General features: G+C 40.5%; 2 protein-coding genes across 3 annotated transcripts; both read left to right on the top strand.

The window, feature by feature from the left end:
- Window positions 1-494: 494 nt before the first annotated feature.
- LOC139389713 (U3 small nucleolar ribonucleoprotein protein IMP4-like) lies at window positions 495-3,740 on the top strand. Its single transcript, XM_071136617.1, has 9 exons — window positions 495-567; window positions 975-1,083; window positions 1,244-1,327; window positions 1,479-1,588; window positions 1,838-1,970; window positions 2,275-2,429; window positions 2,528-2,622; window positions 2,735-2,808; window positions 3,026-3,740. The coding sequence occupies exons 1-9, from the start codon at window positions 565-567 to the stop codon at window positions 3,136-3,138; spliced, it is 876 nt and encodes a 291-aa protein (XP_070992718.1). The 5' UTR covers window positions 495-564; the 3' UTR covers window positions 3,139-3,740.
- Window positions 3,741-4,113: 373 nt separating this feature from the next.
- LOC139389247 (serine/threonine-protein kinase A-Raf-like) lies at window positions 4,114-21,401 on the top strand. 2 transcript variants are annotated; one of them, XM_071135778.1, is made up of 16 exons: window positions 4,114-4,182; window positions 5,148-5,352; window positions 5,725-5,828; window positions 6,120-6,222; window positions 6,436-6,590; window positions 8,800-8,904; window positions 9,745-9,889; window positions 10,074-10,104; window positions 10,211-10,338; window positions 10,571-10,773; window positions 11,023-11,199; window positions 13,100-13,146; window positions 14,983-15,101; window positions 17,147-17,278; window positions 17,521-17,655; window positions 17,810-21,401. In XM_071135778.1, exons 2-16 carry the CDS (start codon window positions 5,242-5,244, stop codon window positions 17,948-17,950), a joined length of 1,836 nt encoding a protein of 611 aa, XP_070991879.1. In that variant the 5' UTR covers window positions 4,114-4,182; window positions 5,148-5,241; the 3' UTR covers window positions 17,951-21,401. The 2 variants fall into 2 exon arrangements, with proteins under 2 accessions (XP_070991879.1, XP_070991880.1); XM_071135779.1 differs by lacking the exon at window positions 8,800-8,904 and having other exon boundaries at window positions 4,141-4,182.
- Window positions 21,402-24,884: the final 3,483 nt, after the last annotated feature.

Raw genomic sequence — 24,884 nt, 5'->3', positions numbered from 1 at the left:
AAGCCAGAACAACACTGTAGTCAGTAGAATCATTTATGTTGTTGAATGTTGAATGTTCAAAATATGAGGTAAAACTGAGCAGAAGGTGGTTTTGTCAGTGTATGTCAGTGTCTGAGAGGGTTATGTCAGAAAATGGCCAACCAAATATATCGAGCCTAATAGCGAGAGCGCTTGTTTTCTTCTTCTTGTTTTTGCATAGTTGGGTTGATTTAATCACATTGAATCATATAATTAAAAATTGTGAATGTTTAATAGGCAAATATAGGATAGCTTAGTACACATTTAGAAATGTGAATGGAAGCTGTCTTGATATCTGTGAAAATAAAAAACAGCTAATGACTCAAATATGCGAACGTTAAATGCTAATGAATTTCCATTATTTGGTTAAATCAATGTTTCTTATGTTTCTTCGTACCTGGGACTTTTATTTTTCGATCGCGCGAACGTGTCATCTAGCTAGACCGTTTTGCTCACTGCCATTGGCTGTTGGCGTATCCAATGAAAAAGAGTGTTGGTGTCTTCCTTACAGCCTCCCATGCGTGTGAGTGTTAGCAAAGCAACACAATGGTAAATTTACTGAACATTTGTTTAGCTTTTAATAATCTCATATTTGCTTAAAACATCAGATTATTTCTGACTCCAGTGTAGAAATTAAACAAATATTTTGATGTCGGACTCTGTTTAAACGTTGCTGATCCAGGTTACCATGCTGGCTAGCTTCTTAGCGTTAGCTAGCTAGCTAGTTTGCTAGCCAAACACAGCCAAGTGGACATTTTGGACTGTTGTGTATTTAAGATTTTATTAGACTGATCTTGGTTGGTTTTATTTATGTTACATGAGTTTAATGGATAGCCACTATGTTGATTTATGCCTGGTGTTTTAATTTAAAAAAACTTTAATCCATGATACTGTTTTATGAATGAATGATATAGCCAGCGTTCAACTGTACATGGTGTGTTTTTGTCTGATTGTAGCTTCGCCGAGAGACGAGACTGAGACGGGAGTATCTGTATAGGAAGGCCCAGGAGGACAGAGTGCGGACGATTGAGGAGAAGAAACAGAAGCTGAAATCTGCTCTTGATGGTGAGGATTGCATGTAATTCAGAAGATTGGGTGAATTATGAACAATTTGAAATGTTTTGATACTTTTTAGGATGGCAATAGGCATGGCCTTGAAAACAAGTGACATTTTGGGTAACGTTAGTTAGTTCCGAGACTTTGACTCTTCTTTTTTTTTCCGCAGACAATCGTCTCATCCCTACGGAGGTTCGCAGAGAAGCAGTACAGTTACAGAAATTGCTGGAGTATGATGATGAGGGAGCGGAAGGTTTGTTCCATAGAAATAGAATGACATTCTCCATATAATTCTGTTTTTTTCCACACATCAGGTTCTGCATCTGCACATACACTGTTAATATTATATCGCTCATGACAACGAGCAAACCAGTGACTGACTGGGACCTTCTCTGTGTGTGCAGGTGTCAGCTCTCACATGGATGATGAATATAAATGGGCTGGAGTGGAGGATCCAAAGGTCATGGTCACAACGTCAAGAGACCCCAGCTCTCGACTCAAGATGTTTGTCAAAGTCTGTCCCCATTATATGTCTCAAGATATTGGCCCTATCTCAATTTGTCTTTCCTTGATTCCTTGCATCCTCTTTACTCGCCTCCTTCTAAAAAGGCTTTGGAGAAAGGATTAAGGAATCATAGAAAGGTTAATTGAAAGATGCCTTCTTGTTAAATGTCTGTCTTCTGCCCAATCTCTAACACAAAGTAGGTTTACAGTAATGACATCTCCTCAATTGTGCCTGATGTGTAACTTTTGCTGTTGACAGGAGGTGAAGCTGATCTTTCCAGGGGCTCAGCGTATGAACAGGGGAGGTCATGAGATCAATGCTCTGGTACAAGCCTGTAAAGCCAACAATGTTACAGACCTGGTCATTGTTCATGAAACCAGAGGACAGCCAGGTAAGCCCATCCATAACCAACACCAAATCCTCTCAATTAAGTATCATAGCCCTGCACTATTATTTCTCTAGGCTTAATAATATTAGGTGTTTGTTTAATGCGAACAGAGGTTGTAATTATCCAGTCTGTTTGTGCTATTTCCTTGTCACTCCTTGACATGTTTGGCTTCACAAGAACAGCAATAGTGTAGGCAAGAGTGCACAAATGGATCTGGGTAGACTATAATGACTATTTCCAAGTATAAAAACACTTCATTGAGGTAACCTTAAAATAACTACTTTTGTATTGCCTGTGGTATTAATAGATGGCCTGGTGGTGTGCCACCTACCTTTTGGACCAACTGCATACTTCACCCTTTACAATGTGGTAATGAGACATGATGTGCCGGACATTGAAACCATGTCTGAGGCCTACCCCCACCTCATCTTTCACAACTTCTCCTCACGACTTGGCCAGAGGGTGAGGCTTGACACTTAACAATTCTTAATAAATGTTTAGACTTATTCTTTGAGTAATGTATGCAAATGTTTGACACTGACTAAGTAAATCTCAATCAGGTTTCCAATATCCTCAAGTATTTGTTCCCAGTGCCTAAAGAGGACAGTAGACGAGTTATCACATTTGCCAACCAGGAGGATTTTATATCTTTCAGGTGAGTAGAGGGATGCTTTGGTTGAGCTATTTAAATGTACCTTGTGTTTTTCTGATTTAATTTTCTAGACTCAGACTTGTTCACTTAAAGTAAGGACCTATTTTCATTGCAGACATCACACTTACAAGAAAACGGACCACAAGAACGTTGAGTTGTCAGAAGTTGGGCCCAGATTTGAAATGAAATGTAAGTGCAATGTTTTCCCTTTCTCATCATTAGCAACATCAAAGGAGTTTTTTTTTACAAGGTGGAATTTTGTATTAATTGCAGTTTTACCCTTTCTTGCACTGCAGCCCATATACCATTTGTGTATCTTCCTCTTGTGTGTGTTGATGATGTACACACATCATTATAATTGTTATATTAAAAACTAGTGCTTTAACAACTGGTTTTCCGTCTGTAGTGTACATGATCAAGCTTGGTACCCTGGAGAATGAGGCTACCGCGGACGTTGAATGGCGCCACCACTCGTACACACACACTGCCAAAAAGAGGAAGTTTCTCAGCGTGGAGTAGCCTCAACCAGTATGCCCCTTTTATGGACCGCTCCTGGCAAAAGCAGCCCAACCACATAGTTGCATAATGCTGTGTTAAGTTTTACACATCATTCCTCGGATTTGTATTTCATGTTAATATGGTGTTAAACTGCATGTTTCTTTGTCATGCCTAGTAGGCATGTCTGTTTGCTTTAGTCAACTTTTCTTAATTGTATAGCCATGGTAAACTTTCCAGAGAATGACAAAGATAACAGCATTTCAATATTTTTAATAATTTGTTTATATTTAATACAATGAGTTCTGTCAACAAAATTATTGGCAATAATAACCACAAGAAATGTTCAAGAAAAACACACATTTGGGCTCCTGATTGGCGCAGCGGTCTAAGGCACTGCATCTCAGTGCAAAAGGGGTCACTGCAGTCTCTGGTTCAAATCCAGGCTGCATCACATCCAGCCGTGATTGGGAGTCCCATTGGGCGGTGCACAATTGGCCCAGCATGGTAAATACGCATTTGTTCTTAACTGACTTGCCTAGTTAAATAAATATGTACTGTATCTGAGCTAGTGACTTGCGAAGAGATGATCAACATGTGAAAATAAAAGCAGTCCCAGGTTGTAATCTTGTTTTTACTTGCTCATATGATACAAATCACTTTACTGCAAAAAAAAACAGGATCATACATACTGTACATTTGCTTTATCACAGAATGAGGCCCAACCACCATTTATTGCATGTAGCTATTTAAAATTAATAGTTATGGATGTGCCATTTAATATGGTAGATTCAGATGTAATGTTCCCCCCGGATATTTAATAGGTCAACTGAATCATATCCACGTCGTTTGTCTGTAGTTTACTTTGACATAAGTTTGTAGAATGTTAACTTTTTTTATATTTTTTTATCATGTTTACTTGTAACACCCGCCCCATTGTTATATTATGTTATCCAATGAGCGAGTGTACATGTGAGAATTGACCAATAGGGAGCGCGCATCACGGAGGTGTTCCGCTTTCCAAGAGATTCTACTTCTGATGAGGAGCATTCAAGATGGCTCCTTCAGGTAAGACTATTCCAAAACCAAATTTGCGGTTAGTTGTTTATGAATGACTCGTTTGGCAATGGTACTGAATTGCCGATTATGAATTAAGCAGTTGCTTATGTTATTACGTAAATTAGAGTGAAAGAAGCTTTTCGTTACTTGATAGTATCAGACAGCAAAAGTAGCAACCTAACGCGCTAGCTAGCTAATCCCTTTCCGCCTCATGAAAGCACTCGAACGTGAAAAAAACACCTGACAGGAATTAAGAAACTATTTATAACAGCCTCGTTGACGCGGTATTTTCATTCCGTCAAAATAATATAAACGAATTGCAAGCCTCAGTGGTAGTTATGCTGAGAGAAATATGGCTTCCAAAATGTGGAAATGTCATATTGCTAAACAGTCATATCATTACTATATGCTAAGCTAGGATAGCTACGTAATTACCTTGCCAACGACTTTAGCTATAACATTTGTAGCTTTACAAAGCCAACAAGGCTCCTACGGTACTTGACAGCAATAATGCAATTTCGCGTGCACATTAACGTTAAATGTCTAGCTGTGAGTCAAAGTGCAGCGAGACCTGCTGTAGTAATGAACGTTAACTAGCAATGTCTAGGCTACGTAAAGTTGCCTATGAAGTTAGCTAGCTGGTTAGTAAGTTTAACTAGTTAGTGTCAAAGTAGTAATCATCCATGATAAATAACATTTGTTCGAGTCATTGACAACCTACACCAACTCAGCTGTTTGGTACAAGCAACCCTTTTTAGACTGTTTTTACTGTGATAAGCTATTTTTGGAGTTGTAAAAATGAGGCCTCTTCTGTTTATTTAGCAGTTATTTACCTAGTTTACACAATGTTGTATAATCCTTGCAAGTTGCAACATACTTAGTCAATCTATGTTCATAATTGTGGGCACATTTGTCTCACTCGTTTGATTGAATTCAGATGGATCGTAGCTAATTCGTAGCACTGTCTGTTCCAGGTAAGGGCTCACTCCCTCGGATCCCCAGTGCATGAAGTTCGCCTGCGGTTGAAGCATCTCAGTGCTGCCTCCCCTGCTCCTCCTGCCTTTCATCATGTCCTCCAACTCCTCCTCTTGCTCCTCCTCTGGTGAGACCAGTCCAGAGGATGTGCCCCGAGGTGGCGGCACCATCCGTGTCTACCTCCCCAATAAACAGAGGACTGTGGTAAGACTTTCACAATAATCTTTTGGGCATTTATATTACACGAAAAATTTAATTATTTTCAACACTAATGATTCACGACTGCATCAATGACTAACTCCTAGCAGACAGTTGGTGTTGTCCCAGCTGGTGCCTAAGGCCCAGTTCCAATCTATTTCTTATCATGTTTCTCAAACATGAGAAAACACATGATTTACCATAGAGATCCAAATAATTCACTGTGAATATGTAACTCACACAATTTCATAACTGTAAATGAAGTTGGTGCTGTATTTTATTATGTGAAAGTAATCTTTCTCTGACACAACAAGCCACTTGCACACCCTACTTGAAATTGCTAAACTACATGAAACTCCCTACTGTTTGTGTCTGCAGGTGAATGTTCGCCCTGGCCAGACTGTTTATGACAGTTTGGATAAAGCCCTTAAAGTGAGGGGCCTGAGCCAGGACTGTTGCGCAGTGTTTCGACTCCTAGAGGGGTACGTGTCTGCCCTAGCCCATTTTAATATCTTGTTTTGCACCATCTCCATTTTTAAGCATATTTCTTGTCTGATCTGGCAAGGTGTGTGTACAGTTCAATAAGTAAAAGGTTCATAGCAGTGTCTGTTTACGAAATAATCTGTAAGTGGTTCATTGTTGATGCGTCTTAACCCCAAGATACATTTCTGGCAACATTTCTTTCATGGTAATACAGTTTTCTGATTTCGATTTTTTCTTATTTGATATCATTGGTCTTTTTTTAATCTGACCCTCCCCTCTCTCCCCCACAGTCGCAAGAGACTAACTGATTGGAACACTGACATCACCCCGCTGGTAGGAGAAGAGCTGCTTGTAGATGTGTTGGATGATGTCCCTCTCGCCATGCATAACTTTGTAAGTAGCTCTTGTAAATGTTTCACCTTTGCATTTGTGTATTGTAAGGCAACACTTATTTTTCCAGAAGTGGTTAACACCACCACCTTCTGCACACATGTACAGACTGTGTGGGTTAGTATAGCAGACTTACCACTACTTTGTCACAACTCTCACCTCACTTTCTCTTCAACTGAAATGTCTGACAAATATACTTTCACATTTTTATTGCAGGTACGGAAAACCTTCTTCAAGTTGGCCTATTGTGACTTCTGCCACAAGTTTCTGTTCAACGGCTTCAGATGTCAGACATGTGGCTACAAGTTTCACCAGCACTGCAGCAGCAAAGTTCCCACTGTGTGTGTGGACATGGACACTATGACAAAACGGTGAGTCTGTCGAGGACAGGGTTCTAAATTAGCATTTTTCATTGGTAGCACTAGTTTTCCCACAACAAATCTAGGAGTGCCAGAAGATATATTTTTTATATTAGCTTTCTATATCGTGTAAAAGCACAACTTAGTGAGATGCATTACATAGACAATTCTACCCTGTCTCTTTAAGCACGCCAAGTTTGTGAGTGACGACATGCAAGAGATCACTCATTCATTCATTGCTATGATCAGTAGTGGTCTAAAGAAGCTGACCTTTTTCCTTTATTTTTGTGCCCCCAAATGTTTTGATGTACTGGTAAAGTAACCAGGTTGTTAGCTAATGGGGAAACCTGACTGAACAAGGTGTAAACAAATGCCCATGAGTGGTTTGGGAACGACTCGTGATAGTTTTTAGGCCCTGTTCATAAACCAACTTTTTGGTCCATCAACCACTGTGGCAGTTATATGAAAATAACTACCAGCCACTCAGAATTCTTACCAGTCAATACATTTGTTCGCCATAACAACACGAGAAACAAACGTTTTGGATTTCCCCTTTTTTTCTTCCCCCTTCTGGTTTTCATGCTTAAAAATCTCACTCTTTATATCAAACAACATTTGGATAACAATGATTAAACCACATCAGCAGACCACAATAAAATAATTTGGCAGGTATAGTTGCCCTTAAATTTCAATTACGCACCTCAAGAGACTGGTGTTTGGCTGGCGGTGTTTCTGTACTGCATGTGGAATAGAGTTTGCAAAACAAAAGACCACCCGATTGATACAAATCATGATATCATATCATTCCCCAAGTTTTTTGGGGGAAGCCTTGAAAAATACGTTTAGCCGACACGGTGGTAGACGCAGGCATTCACATGCCATGACTTCTTCAGAAAGTTGCAAGAAATACAAATCACTGAAGCGGGCTTTATTATTCTTTACATGTAGGCTTTGGATTAAACAAATTAATCTGTGCTTGCTTTTTTCTCTAGGGGACTTGGAAACATCTGCACCCTATCATTACAGCAATTCTCTGGATGTTTTGTCTCACTGGTGCTCCCAAAATAATATGTAATGTCACACAGCAAAATATCTAGGAGCATATTATTATTTATTTAAAAAAACGTTTTTTGAAACCTTTATTTAAAACTCAGTTAAGAACAAATTCTTATTTTCAATGACGGCCTAGGAACAGTGGGTTAACTGCCTGTTCAGGGGCAGAACGACAGATTTGTACCTTGTCAGCTCGGGGATTTGAACTTGCAACCTTTCGGTTACTAGTCCAACGCTCTACCCACTAGGCTCCCCTGCCGCCCCATATGCAATCCAAAGGGTTGTACTTTAGAGCCCTGGTCGAAGACATGGAGACGGAACGGGGATACTGTTCTAGATTGTATGAGTCAATAGTGTGGTAACATTTACACGGGTTGCTTCCTTGTGGGGCTATAGAGCATTTCATCCCTTTGGGCTAAACTGTTTAGGCTAGATGGCTGTCCCCCTCTGTTTACGCTGCTGAATTTATCTCCCAGGGACGACTTGGCCTACAGGTCATGATTAATTATTGTGAAGATCTAGATTAGACTACATTTCTTGCACATACACCCCCCCCCCCCCCCTGTCTTTTTAAAACATTTTTCTTTTTACATAGAGCACATGCATGCTTAATACAAATTGAGGGTCATTTAGGGGTCATTTAGAGTGGTTCACATGTGTGGGTTTCCTTGTGGATCCAGCATTTTTTGTTTCACATCCATGGGCTTACTAACATTAAAGATAAAAGGCAATGCTAGCTATTTTGTCTTGGCATTTGAAAGGCCCAAACTGTCCTTTAATAAATGTTCCAGATTTCTTGATATCCTAATAAGAAACCATGTTGATATAGCGATGACTCAAGAAACACACCTGCTCCAAAAGCGCACTCATAAAATAGAGCACCATTTGTACAAAAGGCTGCTTTTTCATTAGCCAAATCAAAATGAGTATATTGTCACGGCTGAATTTCTGTAGTTCCACCCCACCCACCCCGCCCTTCAAAAAGACCGAACGAAATAAAAAGTTGGTCACAAACTAAAAGAATCAAATCCCATAATGTTCTCCATGCATTTTGTTGTGCAATGTCACCAATATCACTTCATATTTGTTTTACTGTTAGCATTGTGTGACTGGAACAGCTCTTTACCTTCTGCTTACCCTCTGTGTGTGTACTGTACCTTATTTCCAGGTTCACACCTAATCCCTGCACAGATGAGTACCCTCAGATATCCATACTGTTGCCAGACAACTCCATATCCCAGAGCGACATAGCCTTAACCCCAGATTCTTCTGGGTAAGTGGATCTGAACCATAGTCACATGCGTCCCAAAGGACACCCTATTCCCTATATCAGGGATGGGCAACTTTGATGGGGGTGGGGGCCACAAAGAAATCTGAACTCATGAGAGACCGCAGTGACTCGTGGGTCTGCATACCCATACCCACACATGCAGTCAGAGCTGGCCCTAGCCTTTTGGGGGCCCTAAGTGACATTCTGTTGGGAGGGTCCCCCCCACCTTACAAGCAAAACATGTTTTGCGGCCCCCCTCTTGACAGCGGATAATTATTTTTTGAGTTAATGTCCTGCAATTCTACACATTTTGCCATGGGGCGGAGTGAAGATTTAGACATTTTATAACACATTTCATGCATTTCTACTCATTTTGCCCTAGGGTGTAGAGAAATGTTTGCAGTTTTGAATATGTCTGAGTGAGAGGGACTAACAAAATGAAATAATTTGACCATGGTTACTAAACGTTTAGATGGCTGGTTAAATTACATAGCCTAATTGAGTGACTGACATAACAAGAGAGAAACTGATGATGCAATGCCAAATTTTGAAATTGTACCTTTTAAGTTGACACCGACTGAATTTTTATACATTTTTGGTCTTAGGAAAATGCTCTGCGGGCCTTATATAGTGCACTACTTATCCTATAGGTCTCTGGTCAGAAGTAGTGCACTACTTATCCCATAGGACTCTGGTCAGAAGTAGTGCACTTTAAAGGGAATAGTGTGACATTTTGGATGCAGTCACAGAAACCATATGGTATTGGTGCCCCCTCAAATGGATAACCGTAACTCTTCAGAAATGAACCGAACCTGTTCTGTTGTGCCCCTTTGTGTCTTGTAGGCATGGACTTCTGTCCCCGACCTCTGCCTTCCTGTTTCCCCAGCCAGTTGGAGATGGACCATCCCTACAGAGGCATCGGTCCACCTCCACCCCCAACGTCCACATGGTCAGCACTGTGGGCCCTGCCGGAGTCAGCATCATAGAGGTGAGACAGTCACTCCTACAACACAGGGTTTACAAAACAAATTCATTAGTCTATTTGTTACAGTGAACCATGGAAATGTGTCTTCTGCTTATTTCTCAACCCCCACAATAGTATACATCACACACAGTGGCCATCTGTCTGTGAATGTTTCATTAATATTAGACAATGTGTTTGTCCTTTTTAGGAGGCGTTAAAAATACAAAACAATACAATGGGTGAGATTTAAAATCTGATTTCTTCATCCTTACTCATGTCTTTGAGATTATTTTGCACTTGCTCATTTGTTTCATAATCTGCTCATTTGAATACTGTTATTTACAGGTCCTGAACCCTCATCCAAACCCTCCACTAGCCCCCCCTCCCTGGACTCCCCTGGCAGGAGACCCCCTAAATCCCCCTCAGAGCACAAAGAGCGCAAGCCCTCCTCATCTGACGACAAAAAGAAAGTGGTAAGTAAAGTTTAGATTTGCCGGCGCTACTAAAACCCTTCTATGGAATCAGGATCTCATCTGGGTGAAAAAAGGTCTTGGCATCATTTGTTGCAGTCTTTTTGGGAGATGCTGTCATTATCTTTTCTTTTTTTAGAAAGTGGTATTTTTCCGAGACTGAACCCTTGGTGCTCCTTGTTAATTAGTGATGGGGATGTTGTTGAAAATGGTGTTAAGTAAAAGTGTGTTTCAGCACCGTGGCGGTTATAGAGACTCAAGTTACTACTGGGAGGTCCACTCTCGAGAAGTCACCATGCAGAAAAGGATAGGTGCAGGGTCCTTTGGGACTGTTTTCAAGGGAAAGTGGCATGGAGATGTGGCCATCAAGATCCTCAAAGTGACAGAGCCAACACCTGAGCAGCTGCAGGCTTTTAAAAATGAAATGCAAGTCCTAAGGTGAGTATTGTACCTGCCCTCTTCTTACATTGACAAATTAATTCATGTTTTTTTGGGGGGGTCTTGATATAAGGCACATTACTTGATGATGGTGCTGTATTGCAATTTATGTAGCTGTTTTTACTGAAACTGACCTACCATGAGTTAACATGAGTATTGTTGTTAAAACTGTGGAACATGCAGTTTGGGTGAGATATTGATAGCAGTGTGTGTTGTGACTGATATTGGTGTGTCGTCGTCCCCCTGCAGAAAGACACGCCACGTCAACATTCTGCTGTTTATGGGCTTTATGACTAAGCCTAACTTTGCCATCATCACACAGTGGTGTGAGGGCAGCAGCCTGTACCGTCATCTGCATGTCTCCGAGACCAAGTTTGAAACCATGCGCCGCATCGACGTTGCCAGGCAGACAGCACAGGGCATGGAGTAAGCTATTTCACTTTAAACACTGTTATTAAAGTGGCAATCCATTTTTATTTTAAATTCATGATATACAGTTGAAGTTGGAAGTTTACATACACCTTAGCCAAATACATTTCAACTCAGTTTTTCACAATTCCTGACATTTAATCCTAGTAAAAATTCAGTGTCTTGGGTCAGTTAGGATCACCAGTTTATTTTAAGAATGTGAAATGTCAGAATAATAATAGAGAATTATTTATTTATTTCAAGAATGTGAAATGTCAGAATAATAGTAGAGAATGATTTATTTATTTCATCACATTCCCATTGGGTCAGAAGTTTACATACACTCTGTATTTGGTAGCTTTGCCTTAAACAATTTAAACTTGGGTCAAACGTTTCGGGTAGCCTTGCACAAGCTTCCCACAATAAGTTGGGTAAATTTTGGCCCATTCCTCCTGACAGAGCTGGTGTAACTGGGTCAGGCTTGTAGGCCTCCTTGCTCGTACACGCTTTTTCAGTTCTGCCACGAATCTTCTACCGGATTGAGGTCAGGGCTTTGTGATGGACACTCCAATACCTTGACTTTGCCCTCCTTAAGCCATTTTGCCACCACTTTGGAAGTGTGCTTGGGGTCATTTTCCATTTGGAAGACCCATTTGCGACCAAGCTTTAACTTCCTGACTGATGTCATGAGATGTTGCTTCAATATATCCACATCATTTTCCTGCCTCGTGATGCAATCTATTTTGTGAAGTGCACCAATCCCTCCTGCAGCAAAGCACCCTCACAACTGATGCTGCCACCCACGTGCTTCACGGTTGGGATGGTGTTCTTCGGCTTGCAAGCCTCCTTTTTTCCTGCAAAAATAACAATGGTTATTATGGCCAAACAGTTCTATTCTTGTTTCATCAGACCAGAGGACATTTCTCCAAAAAGTATGATCTTTGTCCCCATGTGCAGTTGCAACCCGTAGTCTGACATTTTTATGGTGGTTTTGGAGCAGTGGCTTTTTCCTTGCTGAGTGTCCTTTCAGGTTATGCTGATATTGGACTCATTTTACTGTGGCTATAGATACTTTTGTACCTGTTTCCTCCAGCATCTTCACAAGGTCCTTTGCTGTTGTTCTGGGATTGATTTTCACTTTTCGCACCAAAATACGGTCATCTCTAGGAGACCGAACGCATCTCCTTCCTGAACGGTATGACGGCTGTGTTGTCCCATGGTGTTTATACTTGCGTACTATTGTTTGTACAGATGAACGTGGTACCTTCAGGCATTTGGAAATTGCTCCCAAGGATGAACCAGACTTGTGGAGGTCTACAATTTTCTTCTTGGCTGATTTCTTTTGATTTTCTCATGATGTCAAGCAAAGAGGCACTGAGTTTGAAGGTAGGCCTTGAAATACATCTGCAGATACACCTCCAATTGACTCAAATGATGTCAATTAGCCTATCAGAAGCTTCTAAAGCCATGACATAATTTTCTGGAATTTTCCAAGCTGTTTAAAGGCACAGTCAACTTAGTGTTTGTAAACTTCTGACCCACTGGAATTGTGATACAGTGAATAATAAGTGAAATAATCTGTCTTTAAACAATTGTTGGAAAATGTACTTGTGTCATGCACAAAGTAGATGTCCTAAACAACTGGCCAAAACTATAGTTTCTTAACAAGAGATTTGTGGAGTGGTTGAAAAACGAGTTTTAATGACTAACCAAAGTGTATGTAAACTTCCGATTTCAACTGTATTGATTCTTTTAGAATATAACTTAAATGCCTCATGAGCTTTGTTCAACTGTCTATCACAACACATGGTGCTTTTGAAAATTATTAACATGCAGTATGTTCTTTTTTAGCTTATCTGCTTTTGTATTTACTTTATGTATACATTTAGAAATAACACAGGCTTTTTTCTTTTTTCAGTTATCTTCATGCCAAGAATATAATTCATCGAGACCTGAAATCAAACAGTATCCTTTCTTGAGCTGGGCTTTTACTTCTGAAGATGAATTTGCACTGAACAAAAATATCAATGCAACATGTAAAGGGTCCCATGTTTCATGAGCTGAAATAAGAGCCCAGAAATGTCCCATACGCACAAAAAGCTTATTTCTCTCAAATTTTGTGCATAAATTTGTTTACATCCCTGTTAGTGAACATTTCTCCTTTGCCAAGATAATCCATCCACCTAACAGGTGTGGCATATCAAGCTGATTATACAGGTGCACCCTGTGCTGGGGACAATTAAAAGGACACTGTAAAATGTGCAGCTTTTGTCACACGTCACAATGACAGAGGTCTCATATTTTGAGGGAGCGTGCAATTGGCATGCTGACTGCAGTAATGTCCACCAGAGCTGTTGCCAGAGAATTTACTTTTAATTTCTCAACCACAACATTGTTTTAGAGAATTTGCCGGTACGTCCAACCGGCCTCACAACTGCAGACCATGTGTGGGCGAACGGTTTGCTGTTGTGAACAGAGTGCCCCATGGTGGGGTTAGGGTTACGAACACAATTGTATTTTATCGATGGAAATTTGAATGCACCGAGATACCGTGACACGATCCTGACACCTATTGTCATGCCATTCATCCGCCGCCATCACCTCATGTTTCAGCATGATAATGCACAGCCCCATGTCACAAGGATCTGTATACAATTCCTGGAAGCTGAAAATGTCCCAGTTCTTCCATGGCATACTCGCCTGACATGTCACACATTGAGCATGTTTGGGATGCTCTGGATCTGTGTGACAGCGTGTTCCAGTTCCTGCAAATATCCAGGAACTTTGCACAGCCATTGAAGGGGAATGGGACAACATTCCAAAGGCCGCAATCAACAGCCTGATCAACTCTATGCAAAGGAGATGTTGCATTAGTCAAATGGTGGTCACACCAGATACTGACTGGTTTTCTGATCCACGCCCCTACCTTTTTTTTTTTTAAGGTATTTGTGACCAACAGAAGCATATCTGTATTCCCAGTCATGTGAAATCCATAGATTAGGGACTAATGCATTTATTTCATTTGACTGATTTCCTTATTTGATCTGTAACTCATAACAATTCAAAAGATTTTACTATGTTGCGTTTTTATAATTTGAATCAGTGTAGATTATATGGATAGGGAGGACCTGATCTTAGATCAGCAGTCCTACTCTAAGACTCTTTATGAATACGGGCCATGAGTTTGGATTTGTGGTGTGCTGGTGAGGATCTGTCAGTTCTAGTGTAGGCCTATGTGGTTGGTTAGAAGCCAATGATCAATGACCACAGAAGCATTTTTGAGCACCCTATTTATTTGTGTTTTTTGTCTGTGTTCAGTGCTGTGTTCACCACTGATATTAATATTTTTATGGACTGTCAATATGTGTTCAGTTGTGAAATCTTTGCATCATGAGTTTAGTGCTTATATTGCTTGGTGTGAGACTTTCTTTTTTTTTAAGCTTCAAACTGTGCCAGAGTATCTTGTCGTCTTCCTCTTTTTAAATGCGAAGTAGCCTTTAAAACACATTATTTCTGGAAAATCAAACATTCATGGAGATTAATTAGAACAAATGTATCAACTTATCGTATTTGTCAAAATGAAACAAAATGTATCAAATGTTTGTCAGAGAAAGATGCCCACCACCAGTATCACTTGAGGCCAAAGCTTGTGTCCAAATCTAGATCACTTTTGTAGAATGCTATCAATTTCAAGTCTATTTAGTCATTTTGAAGGTTGTATTAAAATCATCAGTGTGATTTTTATTTTCCAAATGTATATACCTACCTACCTGCTGCCATGTTCCTGAGCTCTGTTGTCAGACATCTTCCTCCATGAGGGCTGGACTGTGAAGATCGGGGACTTTGGGCTGGCCACAGTGAAGTCTCGATGGAGTGGCTCTGAGCAGGTAGAACAGCCTAGCGGTTCCATTCTGTGGATGGTAAGTTTCTTGCACCCCTGGGTTGCATTAATTTACAGCACAGTGTCTCATTGAACAAGTTCAGGCAGTCCGTTTCAGGCCTTTTTCTTCCATTTGGTGTCTAGGAATACATCCTAGATATCACTGGCTGATAGTGGGGGTAGCATCATTTCACATCAACTGTCAAACTACATTTAGCAATGTGATTTGTAATGTCTGAGTTTTCCTGGAGAGTTTAGAGGGGTTGTATTTTTCATGCGTGATTAATCTTTCAGTATAAGACCGCAGATGTAACATCTTAAACAGGGTGTCTGCGGGTCCTTAAAGTGTTTGTCTTAATTAAATGAATCTGATTTAAAGGCCTTAAGTCTTACAATGTCTTCAATTCAGTTTTCAAAGGTCTTAAAAAATACAACGCATATATAATTTTTTTATTTATTTATTTTTTATTATTATTTTTTTTACAAATAATCATTCTTGAGGCACACTTTCAAGATGTTACAGAGCTTATCTATCTGCATGTGCTCGTTTTGTGCATGTTTAAGTCGAGCTGTTGCAGAGAGAGAAAAGTGGTCTTCACAATTTAAGACAACAGTAACTAGAGCTGGGACAATTAACTGAGAATTAGACACCGACATTGCCCTCTTACCGAAGCAATTTTGATTTATGTCTATAATTTCGGTGATTAGGCTGAACATTGTTCCTGCAGATTTGTTGGGGTTCTAAAACAAATTTTTGTTCAACTGTAATGTGCATTAACCAGGGTTCCAACGGTCATGAAAATCCTAGAAAAGTCATGACATGGTGTTTTCCAGGCCTGAAAAAGGTTTGGAAAATTATAACATCCTAAAAGTTTTGGAAAGGTCATGGAAATTAATTTAATATATTTAGGCACAGTTTAAAGATTTTGTCAGTCAAATAAAAAAATCTACATATCCACCAGGATCGGAATGACACTTCAGCTCGTTTGTTTGCTCGTTTGAGTGGGCCGTTGCTCAAGGAGTCAGTCAGACGTTTCAGCAGCAGGTGGGCCTAGCCTATAAAATATGATGGAGAACAAACTAGTAACCAAAACATATCTTGTACCTTCTAGTTAACTGTTTAGATATTATTAGAATGTATTAATATTTTCGTCGTGACCCCAAAAACGTACCACTGACACTCGCGAACAAGGCCATACAAAGTGGATTTACTTTTTTAAACAATTCATTTAACAAGTATTATTATGAATGGGGGAGTGCCCTGCACAACAGCAGGAGATGGTACATGGGATCAAAGAGCAGCCTCCCAGTGTCAATACCATATTATGCATACTTTTTTGGAAAGTAATGGAAAAGCAATTCCATTCCATCTGTCAATGTGTATGAATCTGGATTAACCTGCTTCCTGCAATGAAAGTCACTGCCCTGTCTCTGTCCTGTCTCTGTTTCGCTGCCTCTCCCTCTCCCCTTTGCACATGAAGTGAAGGGAGAGATGCTTTCTGTTAAGTACAAGCATACTGACAGTTGGGCAATATTTTCAAAATGTATTTGTGGGAAAGACTGTTTTAAAACTACTGTTAAGAGGACAGTCTCAGGTTTATGTTAGTATAACAGTTAGGGTTGTTGCTATAATCGGAGGTATCTTGGCAAGTACACAAAACATGACATTAACTGAATTTCCTGAACTTGTGAATACAATTTGTATTTCTCTGTGTGCAGTTTGAGGAGAGTTGCTAACTAGCGTTGGCGCAATGACTATAAGTCTATGGGTATCTAATAGTCTCAAACCAATCAGAGTATTAAAGCCAATGAAAAATTTTCAAACTGCCGCTTTACCCACGTGTGTTCCGGCTCTGGCCCAACCCAACCCATTGGTTCCTGGTCCAGTCAGACAGCCCGAATGTGTTCGCATTCGTTGAAGAGTCAGGGATGTACTCCAATCCAGAATCATTGCAGAGGAGAAACTGGGTAGCCAGGCAAATGGAAAAAGTCTTAGTCTTGAATTAATCTTCATGGAACAGATCAAATAAAATGTTTGTGCTTGAATCAGCTGTCCAACGATATGTGTGCGTTTTCTGTTTTTAGGCTCCTGAGGTGATCCGGATGCAGGACACCAACCCTTATACGTTTCAGTCAGACGTGTATGGCTACGGGGTGGTTCTGTTTGAGCTGATGTCAGGGACTCTGCCTTATTCCCAGATCAACAACAGAGACCAGGTGAAATTAATATAATGGCAATGAAATTGTTATAATTTTACAATAAAACATAAATATAAAATGAGACTACCGAGAGGAGGATGGGAACGGTTTACCTCTTAATACAGATCTGAAGGGTGCAGCTGACATGTATGCTATTTAAGATCATTCACATTCAAACGTCTCGTACATAAGAACTGATACTGTTGTATATTCTATTCCCAACAAGAGACATACATTTACCAACCTGTCTTTCCTCTCAGATACTCTTTATGGTTGGGCGAGGCTATTTGTCTCCAGACCTCAGTTTGCTGTCCAGTAGCTCACCCAAATCAATGAAGAGGCTCATCATTGACTGCCTGAAGTTCAAACGTGATGAGAGGCCCCTCTTTCCACAGGTGAGAGAGCACTGCCAAAGCATTTACAGTCAACAACGGGGTATTTTCCTCTTTACATACAGTTCTCTTTTTGTTTTGTTTTTGTTTTATCACCTCCTTGGTTCGAATGTGAGTATCTTTCCAATTCTACAATGTTTACTTTGTTTCTCCTCAGATCATGTTAGGCATTGAGCAGGTTCAGGACCTGTTACCAAAAATTGAGCGGAGTGCCTCAGAGCCCTCTCTCCACAGGGCTGTGCATGCAGAGGAACTGAACCCACTCCTGTTTAACACCACTCGGCTGATGCCCATTTGAGCCCTGACCTGCCAGGCCCCCAGTCCCAGAAGCCATCTGTCTGTCCCTCTGTCTGAGCGAGTAAGAAAAAGAGAGCATCACTGATGCAACCGATGGCTGCATTATTCCCATAAGAGTGCACTGACAGCTGCCCATCCCAACACCCCAGAGGCTACGTACCAAATGGCACCCTATTCCCTACATGGTGCACTACTTTTTACCCGATCCCTGTGGGACACTATAAGACTGCCATTTGGGACACAACCCAGCGTTCCCCTTCCTCTGGCACTGGTTGGGGCTCCTCCCACAGACACCACCACCAACACATATAACCCCTCGTGATGGGGAGTGTCTGCGTGACAACTCCCTGAGCCCTCACTCTCCCTACTCCACTTCAAAACACACAGCTCCCCACACAGCCTACACAAACTGGAACTGCAGAACACACGCTACATTCCTATACTGTAACTGTACATGCGTGGCTATGGATTTCTCAAGGCTGCTTTTGGGGGGACGGGACACCAGACTTTTTTTTTTGTATCATCTTGAAGTCAGCGTTCTGAGATTAAGTGCAAGCGATGGAAGAAGTGCTTGCAAAACAACAGCAAACTGAGAAGTGAATTTCACTTGGGTTTTATGACCATATTTTAAGTTATTGGTCCTTCCGGTCCCGTAACGGTTTTGGTAAATTAGTGTTGTCAATGCGTTGTTAGAATATGAAGATGAATAAGTTGTATTGCTGCTATACAACATTGATCGATATGCCACTAAGACCAGCAGTTTGGAAGCCGTGAACTGCAGTGTCATATGGGTACAGCAACATTTTGGAATGCACAGAAGGGTCGTATTCATTAGTGCATACCATGACATAGTGCTTTGCCATCGGAAAAAAACAAGTCGTTCTTATTGGACATGGTAAGGTAGTCCCTCCATCTTTCAGTCTGTTTTCTTCTGTTTGGTGCCTAATGAATACGACCCAGGCATGTTCAAGCCTGTGCATTTTTTCCATTAAATACATGTAGGTTAGTTCAGCCCAGAGAGCTTCTGTATGACCATGAAACCTGTAGTCTTAACAGATGAGTAAAAGAGTATTCTCAATGATTTACATGCTTACAGTCTGCTTGACTCTCCAATGCACCATGGGGCAGCACTTGTGCTAGCTTTGACTAATCTAGTTAAAACAAGCTGCCTTACTTGTACAGATTTCTTGCTCATTGTAACACCACGGTTATGGCTGTGGTTGAAGTGAAAAGTAGTCTCTTCCGTGGATGTTTTTGGTTTAGTTTAAAATGTGCTAGTCATTATCAATCATGTGACCTCTGGTTTGACGTCTGATTCCTACTTTCAATTTAACTTTTGTTTTTGGAACAGTTAAAAACAAATACAAGCCATATTTTTGAGTAGCTTAAACACTTTGGAAAATAGTTGCTGTTAAATCAATAATTTATCCTGTTCCTCCTTCCTATTGCTGTTGATTACGGGCTGCTACTTCAATTGAGCGTTGTAACTAGTGAAAGGTGGTTGCTTACTTGGTTTGCATTAGCAGTGATTAGCCTATTAGTTTCCAGCTTCTTTCAGTGAAAGTGCATTGATTGTTATTTTGAGAGGCTTTTTCAATTGATGCTAAGTAGATGGCTCCATGGTGCAATGGTTTGGGGATGGCAGTTATTTTCAGTTATTTGGCTGAATACTGGTTACAAAAGAGGCAGAATTGAATCATCATTGTCAACTTTTTTTATTTTAACTAACCGTAACTGTGATCTTAACCCATAAAGGGGTCTGTTGTTTTTGGTGTTATGTATGCTCGCAATGGACAGTACAGGGGCGTAATTTCTTGATGCTGTATTTGACGTGATCAATTTAAACAAGTGCAGATTCTATCATGGGTCGATGGTTACTCAACAAACATAACTGACAGCTTTTATAAAAAAACAGATGATATACAGGTTTTTAACCTAGATTCTTTAGAGGGGCTGGGCACCCTATTTTGTTTCCTCATTCCAATGAGGTTGGTGGTTATGATTAGGTTGTATGAATAGGTTTGGCTTGGGGATTTTGGTAGAAAAGGGTTGGAAAAGATTTCTCATCTTATTTATTGATGTTATTGTCATTACATAAAGCAGTGTGATGGATCTGCTGTCGTGGACCTTTTGGTGGATTCAATATTTACTGAGTGATAAGATCACTCTTTACAGCATTTAAATCATGGATGGTTTGGGTTCTCTCTAACTTAACGAAATGTCCTTTCTAGTCATGGTACTGTCTCAAACTATTCTAATTGAGCTTCAGATTTCTGATACTCTGTGTCATGCAGGTGTATTTATTTGGCTTTTGATTACAACATTTTCTTTTGCAACTGTTACTTGGCCGCAGTGAGTAATTTACTGGGGTGGAATAAGATCGTATACACCCACTATACTGAATATACAGTGTCCTCTTGGGCCACTGGGCTACATTGTCATACCCAGAAATCCCGGTTGGCATATTCCCTGAATGAGCAGGAAATCCGGAATCCTCTAACTAGGATTTCTGGAAAACTCAAACTTTTGGTAAATTAGAATTTTGCAACCATACCCTCCTCTGATTAGACCAGTAAACATGGAATGTGTCATTAAAATGGCATGTACTGTTATTATTGCAATATGCAACAAAAGAAAGAAAAAACCACGGAACACAGTTAAGGCATTGTACATCAAACATTACTTTTGTCTTATGATATGTAGGTCATAAGTAATTGAATAGCCCAAAGGCTGAATGAAACATATCTTTTCAAATGAAATACCTTTTTATAGACGTTTATTTCTTATTGTCCTGTGTGTTTAGAGATGTCCATAATGCAGGAATAGTCTAGCATCTTACGTTTGGTGGCATTGCTTTACCATAATGTAAGTCGGTCGGTTTCTGCTGAATTAATTAGTAAACATGTTTGTCACTGAGGGACTCTGGCGAGCTCTTTTTTTTTTCTGACTTCCCCATTAGTTTATTCTGTTTTATGTTTGCAGAAAGGAGGACAAAGTGCCACATTTACTGGAATCTTGTACAAACTAAATAAAGAAATTGACCTCCCCTGAAATGGACTGTTCTAAAGGCATGACGTCACATTGAAGATACCATTTACTGTGCTTCAGACACATGGTAATTACAGGGGCGCATGGCAGAGAAACCGGACTGTCATATTTGACCAGAAAATATCATTAACGAACTCGGTAGTTTTGCATATCTCTAGATGAATTTAAATAATTGTGTGTATAGTTTGAGGTATCAGGGGTGTTCAGTTTGCAAGAAATGGTATATTCTGCTGTGTACAGTAAAACATTTTAAATGACAAAATTGTACTTGTTTCTTTTTTGTGATGGTTTCAAAAAAGAACAATGATTTTAAAATTTAAAAGAGATCTTAGGTTTGTCTTAAAATATTGATGCAGGATTTTATTCTTTAAATAAAACTGTGGAATAATTATTGAATGCTTAAATGTCTGTTTTTATTCTTTACTTAAAAGGCCCAGTGCAACATCTCATTCCAAAATTATAGGCATTAATATGGAGTTGGTCCCCCTTTGCTGCAAAAACACCCTCCACTCTTCTGGAAAGGCTTTCCACTAGATGTTGGAACATTGCTGCGGGGACTTCCATTCAGCCAAAGATTTCCCTAAGGGGCTTAGCCAGAACCATGAAAAACAGTCTCAGACCAATTTTCCTTCTCCACCAAACTTTACAGTTGGCACTATGCATTGGGGCAGGTGGCGTTCTCCTGGCATTCGCCAAAACTAGATTTGTCCGTCGGACTGCCAGATGAAGTGTGATTCATCACTCCAGAGTCCAATGTTGGCGAGCTTTACACCACTCCAGCTGACGCTTCGCAGTGCGCATGATGAGCTTAGGCTTATGTCCGGCTGCTATGCCATGGAAACCTATTTCATGAAGCTCCCGACTAACATTTATTGTGCTGATGTTGCTTCCAGAGGCAGTTTGGAAATCGTAATGAGTGTCTACACCCATTCTGTACACTTGTGTGGCTTACCGCTTCGTGGCCATTGTTGCTCTTAAATGTTTCCACACAATAACAGCACTTACAGTTGACCGAGGCAGCTCGAGTAGGGCAGAAATTTGACGAACTGACTTGTTGGAAGGGTGGCATCCTATGACAGTGCCACGTTGAAAGTCACAGCTCTTCACTAAGGCCATTCTACTGCCAATGTTTGGCTACAGAGATTGCATGGCTGTGTGCTTGATTTTATACACCTGTCAGCAATGGGTGTGGCTGAAATGGCCAAATCCACAAATTAAGGGGTGTCAACATTTTCTATAAACAGTTTATTCGGAAAGTATTCAGAACCTTTCACTTTTTCCAAATTTTGTTTACATTACAGCCTTATTCTAAAATTAAGTACATGTTTTTCCTCGTCAATCTACACACAATATCCCATAATGACAAAGCAAAAACAGGTTTTTAGAATGTTTGCGAATGTATTAAAATAAAAAATAGACCATACACAAGTATTCAGACCCGTTGCTATGAGACTCAAAATTGAGCTCAGGTATGTCCTGTTTCCATTGATCATCCTTGAGATGTTTCTACAAGTTGGAGTCCACATGTGGTAATTTCAATTGATTGGACATAATTTGGAAAGGCACACACCTGTCTATATAAGGTCCCACAGTTGACAGTGCATGTCAGAGCAAAACAAGTCAACCATGAGGTAGGAGTTGTCTGTAGAGCCCCGTGACAGAATTGGGTCACGGCACAGGTCTGGGGAAGGGTACCAAAACATTTCTGCAGCATTGAAGGTCCCCCAAGAACACAGTGGCCTCCATCATTCTTAAATGGAAGAAGTTTGGAACCACAAAGACTCTACCTAGAACTGGCCGCCCGGCCAAACTGAAAAATCGGGGGAGAAAGATCTAGGTCAGGGAGGTGACCAAGAACCCAATGGTTACTCTGACAGAGCTCCAGAGTTGCTCTGTGGAGATGGGAGAATCTTCCAGAAGGACAACCATCTCTTCAGCACTCCACCAATCAAATCAGGCTTTTATGGTAGAGTGGCCAGATGGAAGCCACTCTTTTGTAAAACGCACATGACAGCCCTCTTGGAGTTTGCCAAAAGGCACCTAAAGGATTCTCCGACCATATGAAACAAGGTTCTCTGTTCTGATAAAACCAAGATTGAACTCTTTGGCCTGAATGCCAAGCATCACGTCTGGAGGACACCTTGCACCATCCTTATGGTGAAGCATGTTGGTGGCAGCAGCATGCTGTGGGGATGTTTTTCAGCGGCAGAGACAGGGTGACTAGTCAGGATTGAGGGAAAGATGAACGGTGCAAAGTACAGAGAGATCCTTGATGAAAACCTGCTCCAGAGCGCTCAGGACCTCCGACTGGGGCGAAGGTTCACCTTCCAACAGGACAACGACTCTAAGTACACAGCAAAGACAATGCAGGAGTGGCTTCGGGACAAGTCTCTGAATGTCCTTGAGTGGCCCAGCCAGAGAGCCTGCTCCCCATCTAACCTGACAGAGCTTGAGAGGATCTGCAGAGAAGAATGGGAGAAACTCCCCAAATACAGGTGTGCCAAGATTGTAGCGTCATACCCAAGAAGACTCGAGGCGGTAATTTTTTGCCAAAGGTGCTTGAACTAAGTACTGAGTAAAGGGTCTGAATACCTATGTAAATGGTTTATTTCAGTTTTTTTATTTTGCTATTTTATCGTTCTAGAATAAGTCTGTGGAAAAAGTCAAGGGGTCTGAATACTTTCTGAATATAGTGAATTTCTGTATCGTGTATTTCCACAATGGGTTTGGAATAATATTGTGAAAATTATGATACCGCCCTTTTAGTGTAAGAACTGTTTGAAAATAATGCCTGATATTTCCGCATGTTGGTGGGATGGAGTTTTATGCCTGCCTGTTGACCGGTCTCTTAATTAATTACATTAGTTAATAAACCAATAAGAAAGAGTTCCAAACCTCTGCCAATAACAGGTCGTTTTCATTTTTTTTCTCCAAAGTTCTTGATTGAGATATTGCTATGTGCTAAGAAGCTTTTGTTTTTTATGAAAAAAATATCACAGTAAGGTTGTGATATTTTACACAAATGATTTGATATTGAGATAAAAACATCTGCATTGGACCTTTAATGCATAGGCTACCTTCAAGTTAATTTGCAAATGTACCTGCAAGATGTTGTATATGGTTCTCTCACCTCAAGTTAAATATATCCCACCCCAGGATTGAGAAAAAATGTAAAGTGTTGGTCCCATGTTAATGTGATGAAATGAAAAATCCCTGAAATGTTCCATACGCACAAAAGCTTATTTTGCTAAAATGTGCACAAATTTGTTTACATTCTTGTTCGTGAGTATTTGTCCTTTGCCAAGATAATCATTCCACCTAACAGGTGTGGCATATCAAGAAGCTGATAAAACAGCACGATCATTACACAGGTGCACCTTGTGCTCGGGACAATAAAAGGCCACTCTGAAATGTGCAGTTTGTCACACAACACAATGCCACAGATGTCTCAAGTTTTGAGGGAGCATGTAACTGTCATGCTGACTGCAGGAATGTCCACCAGAGTTGTTGCCTGATAATTGAATGTTCATTTCTCTACCATAAGCTGCATCCACAGAAGAGTATTTCTGTATGTAATAAGGCCCTTTTGAGTGGAAAAAAATAATTCTGATTGGCTGGGCCTGGCTCCCCAGTGGGTGGGCCTATGCTCTCCAAGGCCCACCCATGGCTGCACCCCTGCCCGTCATGTGAAATCCATAGATTAGAGACTCATGAATTTCTTTCCATTGACTTATTTCCTAATATAAACTGTAACTCAGTAAAAACTTAATTGTTACATTTATATTTTTGTTCCGTATATTAAGGTGGTGTGAAAAACTTTATCATCCTTTATTTCCTTGTTACAAACACAAACAACCCACCCCAAAAAATGTGGTTGCGTTTTCACT

The sequence above is a fragment of the Oncorhynchus clarkii genome, chromosome 30 (genome assembly GCF_045791955.1).
Source record: "Oncorhynchus clarkii lewisi isolate Uvic-CL-2024 chromosome 30, UVic_Ocla_1.0, whole genome shotgun sequence".
In the NCBI taxonomy this organism is placed as follows: Eukaryota; Metazoa; Chordata; class Actinopteri; order Salmoniformes; family Salmonidae; genus Oncorhynchus; species Oncorhynchus clarkii.
This window is presented reverse-complemented; position numbering and strand designations above follow the sequence as displayed.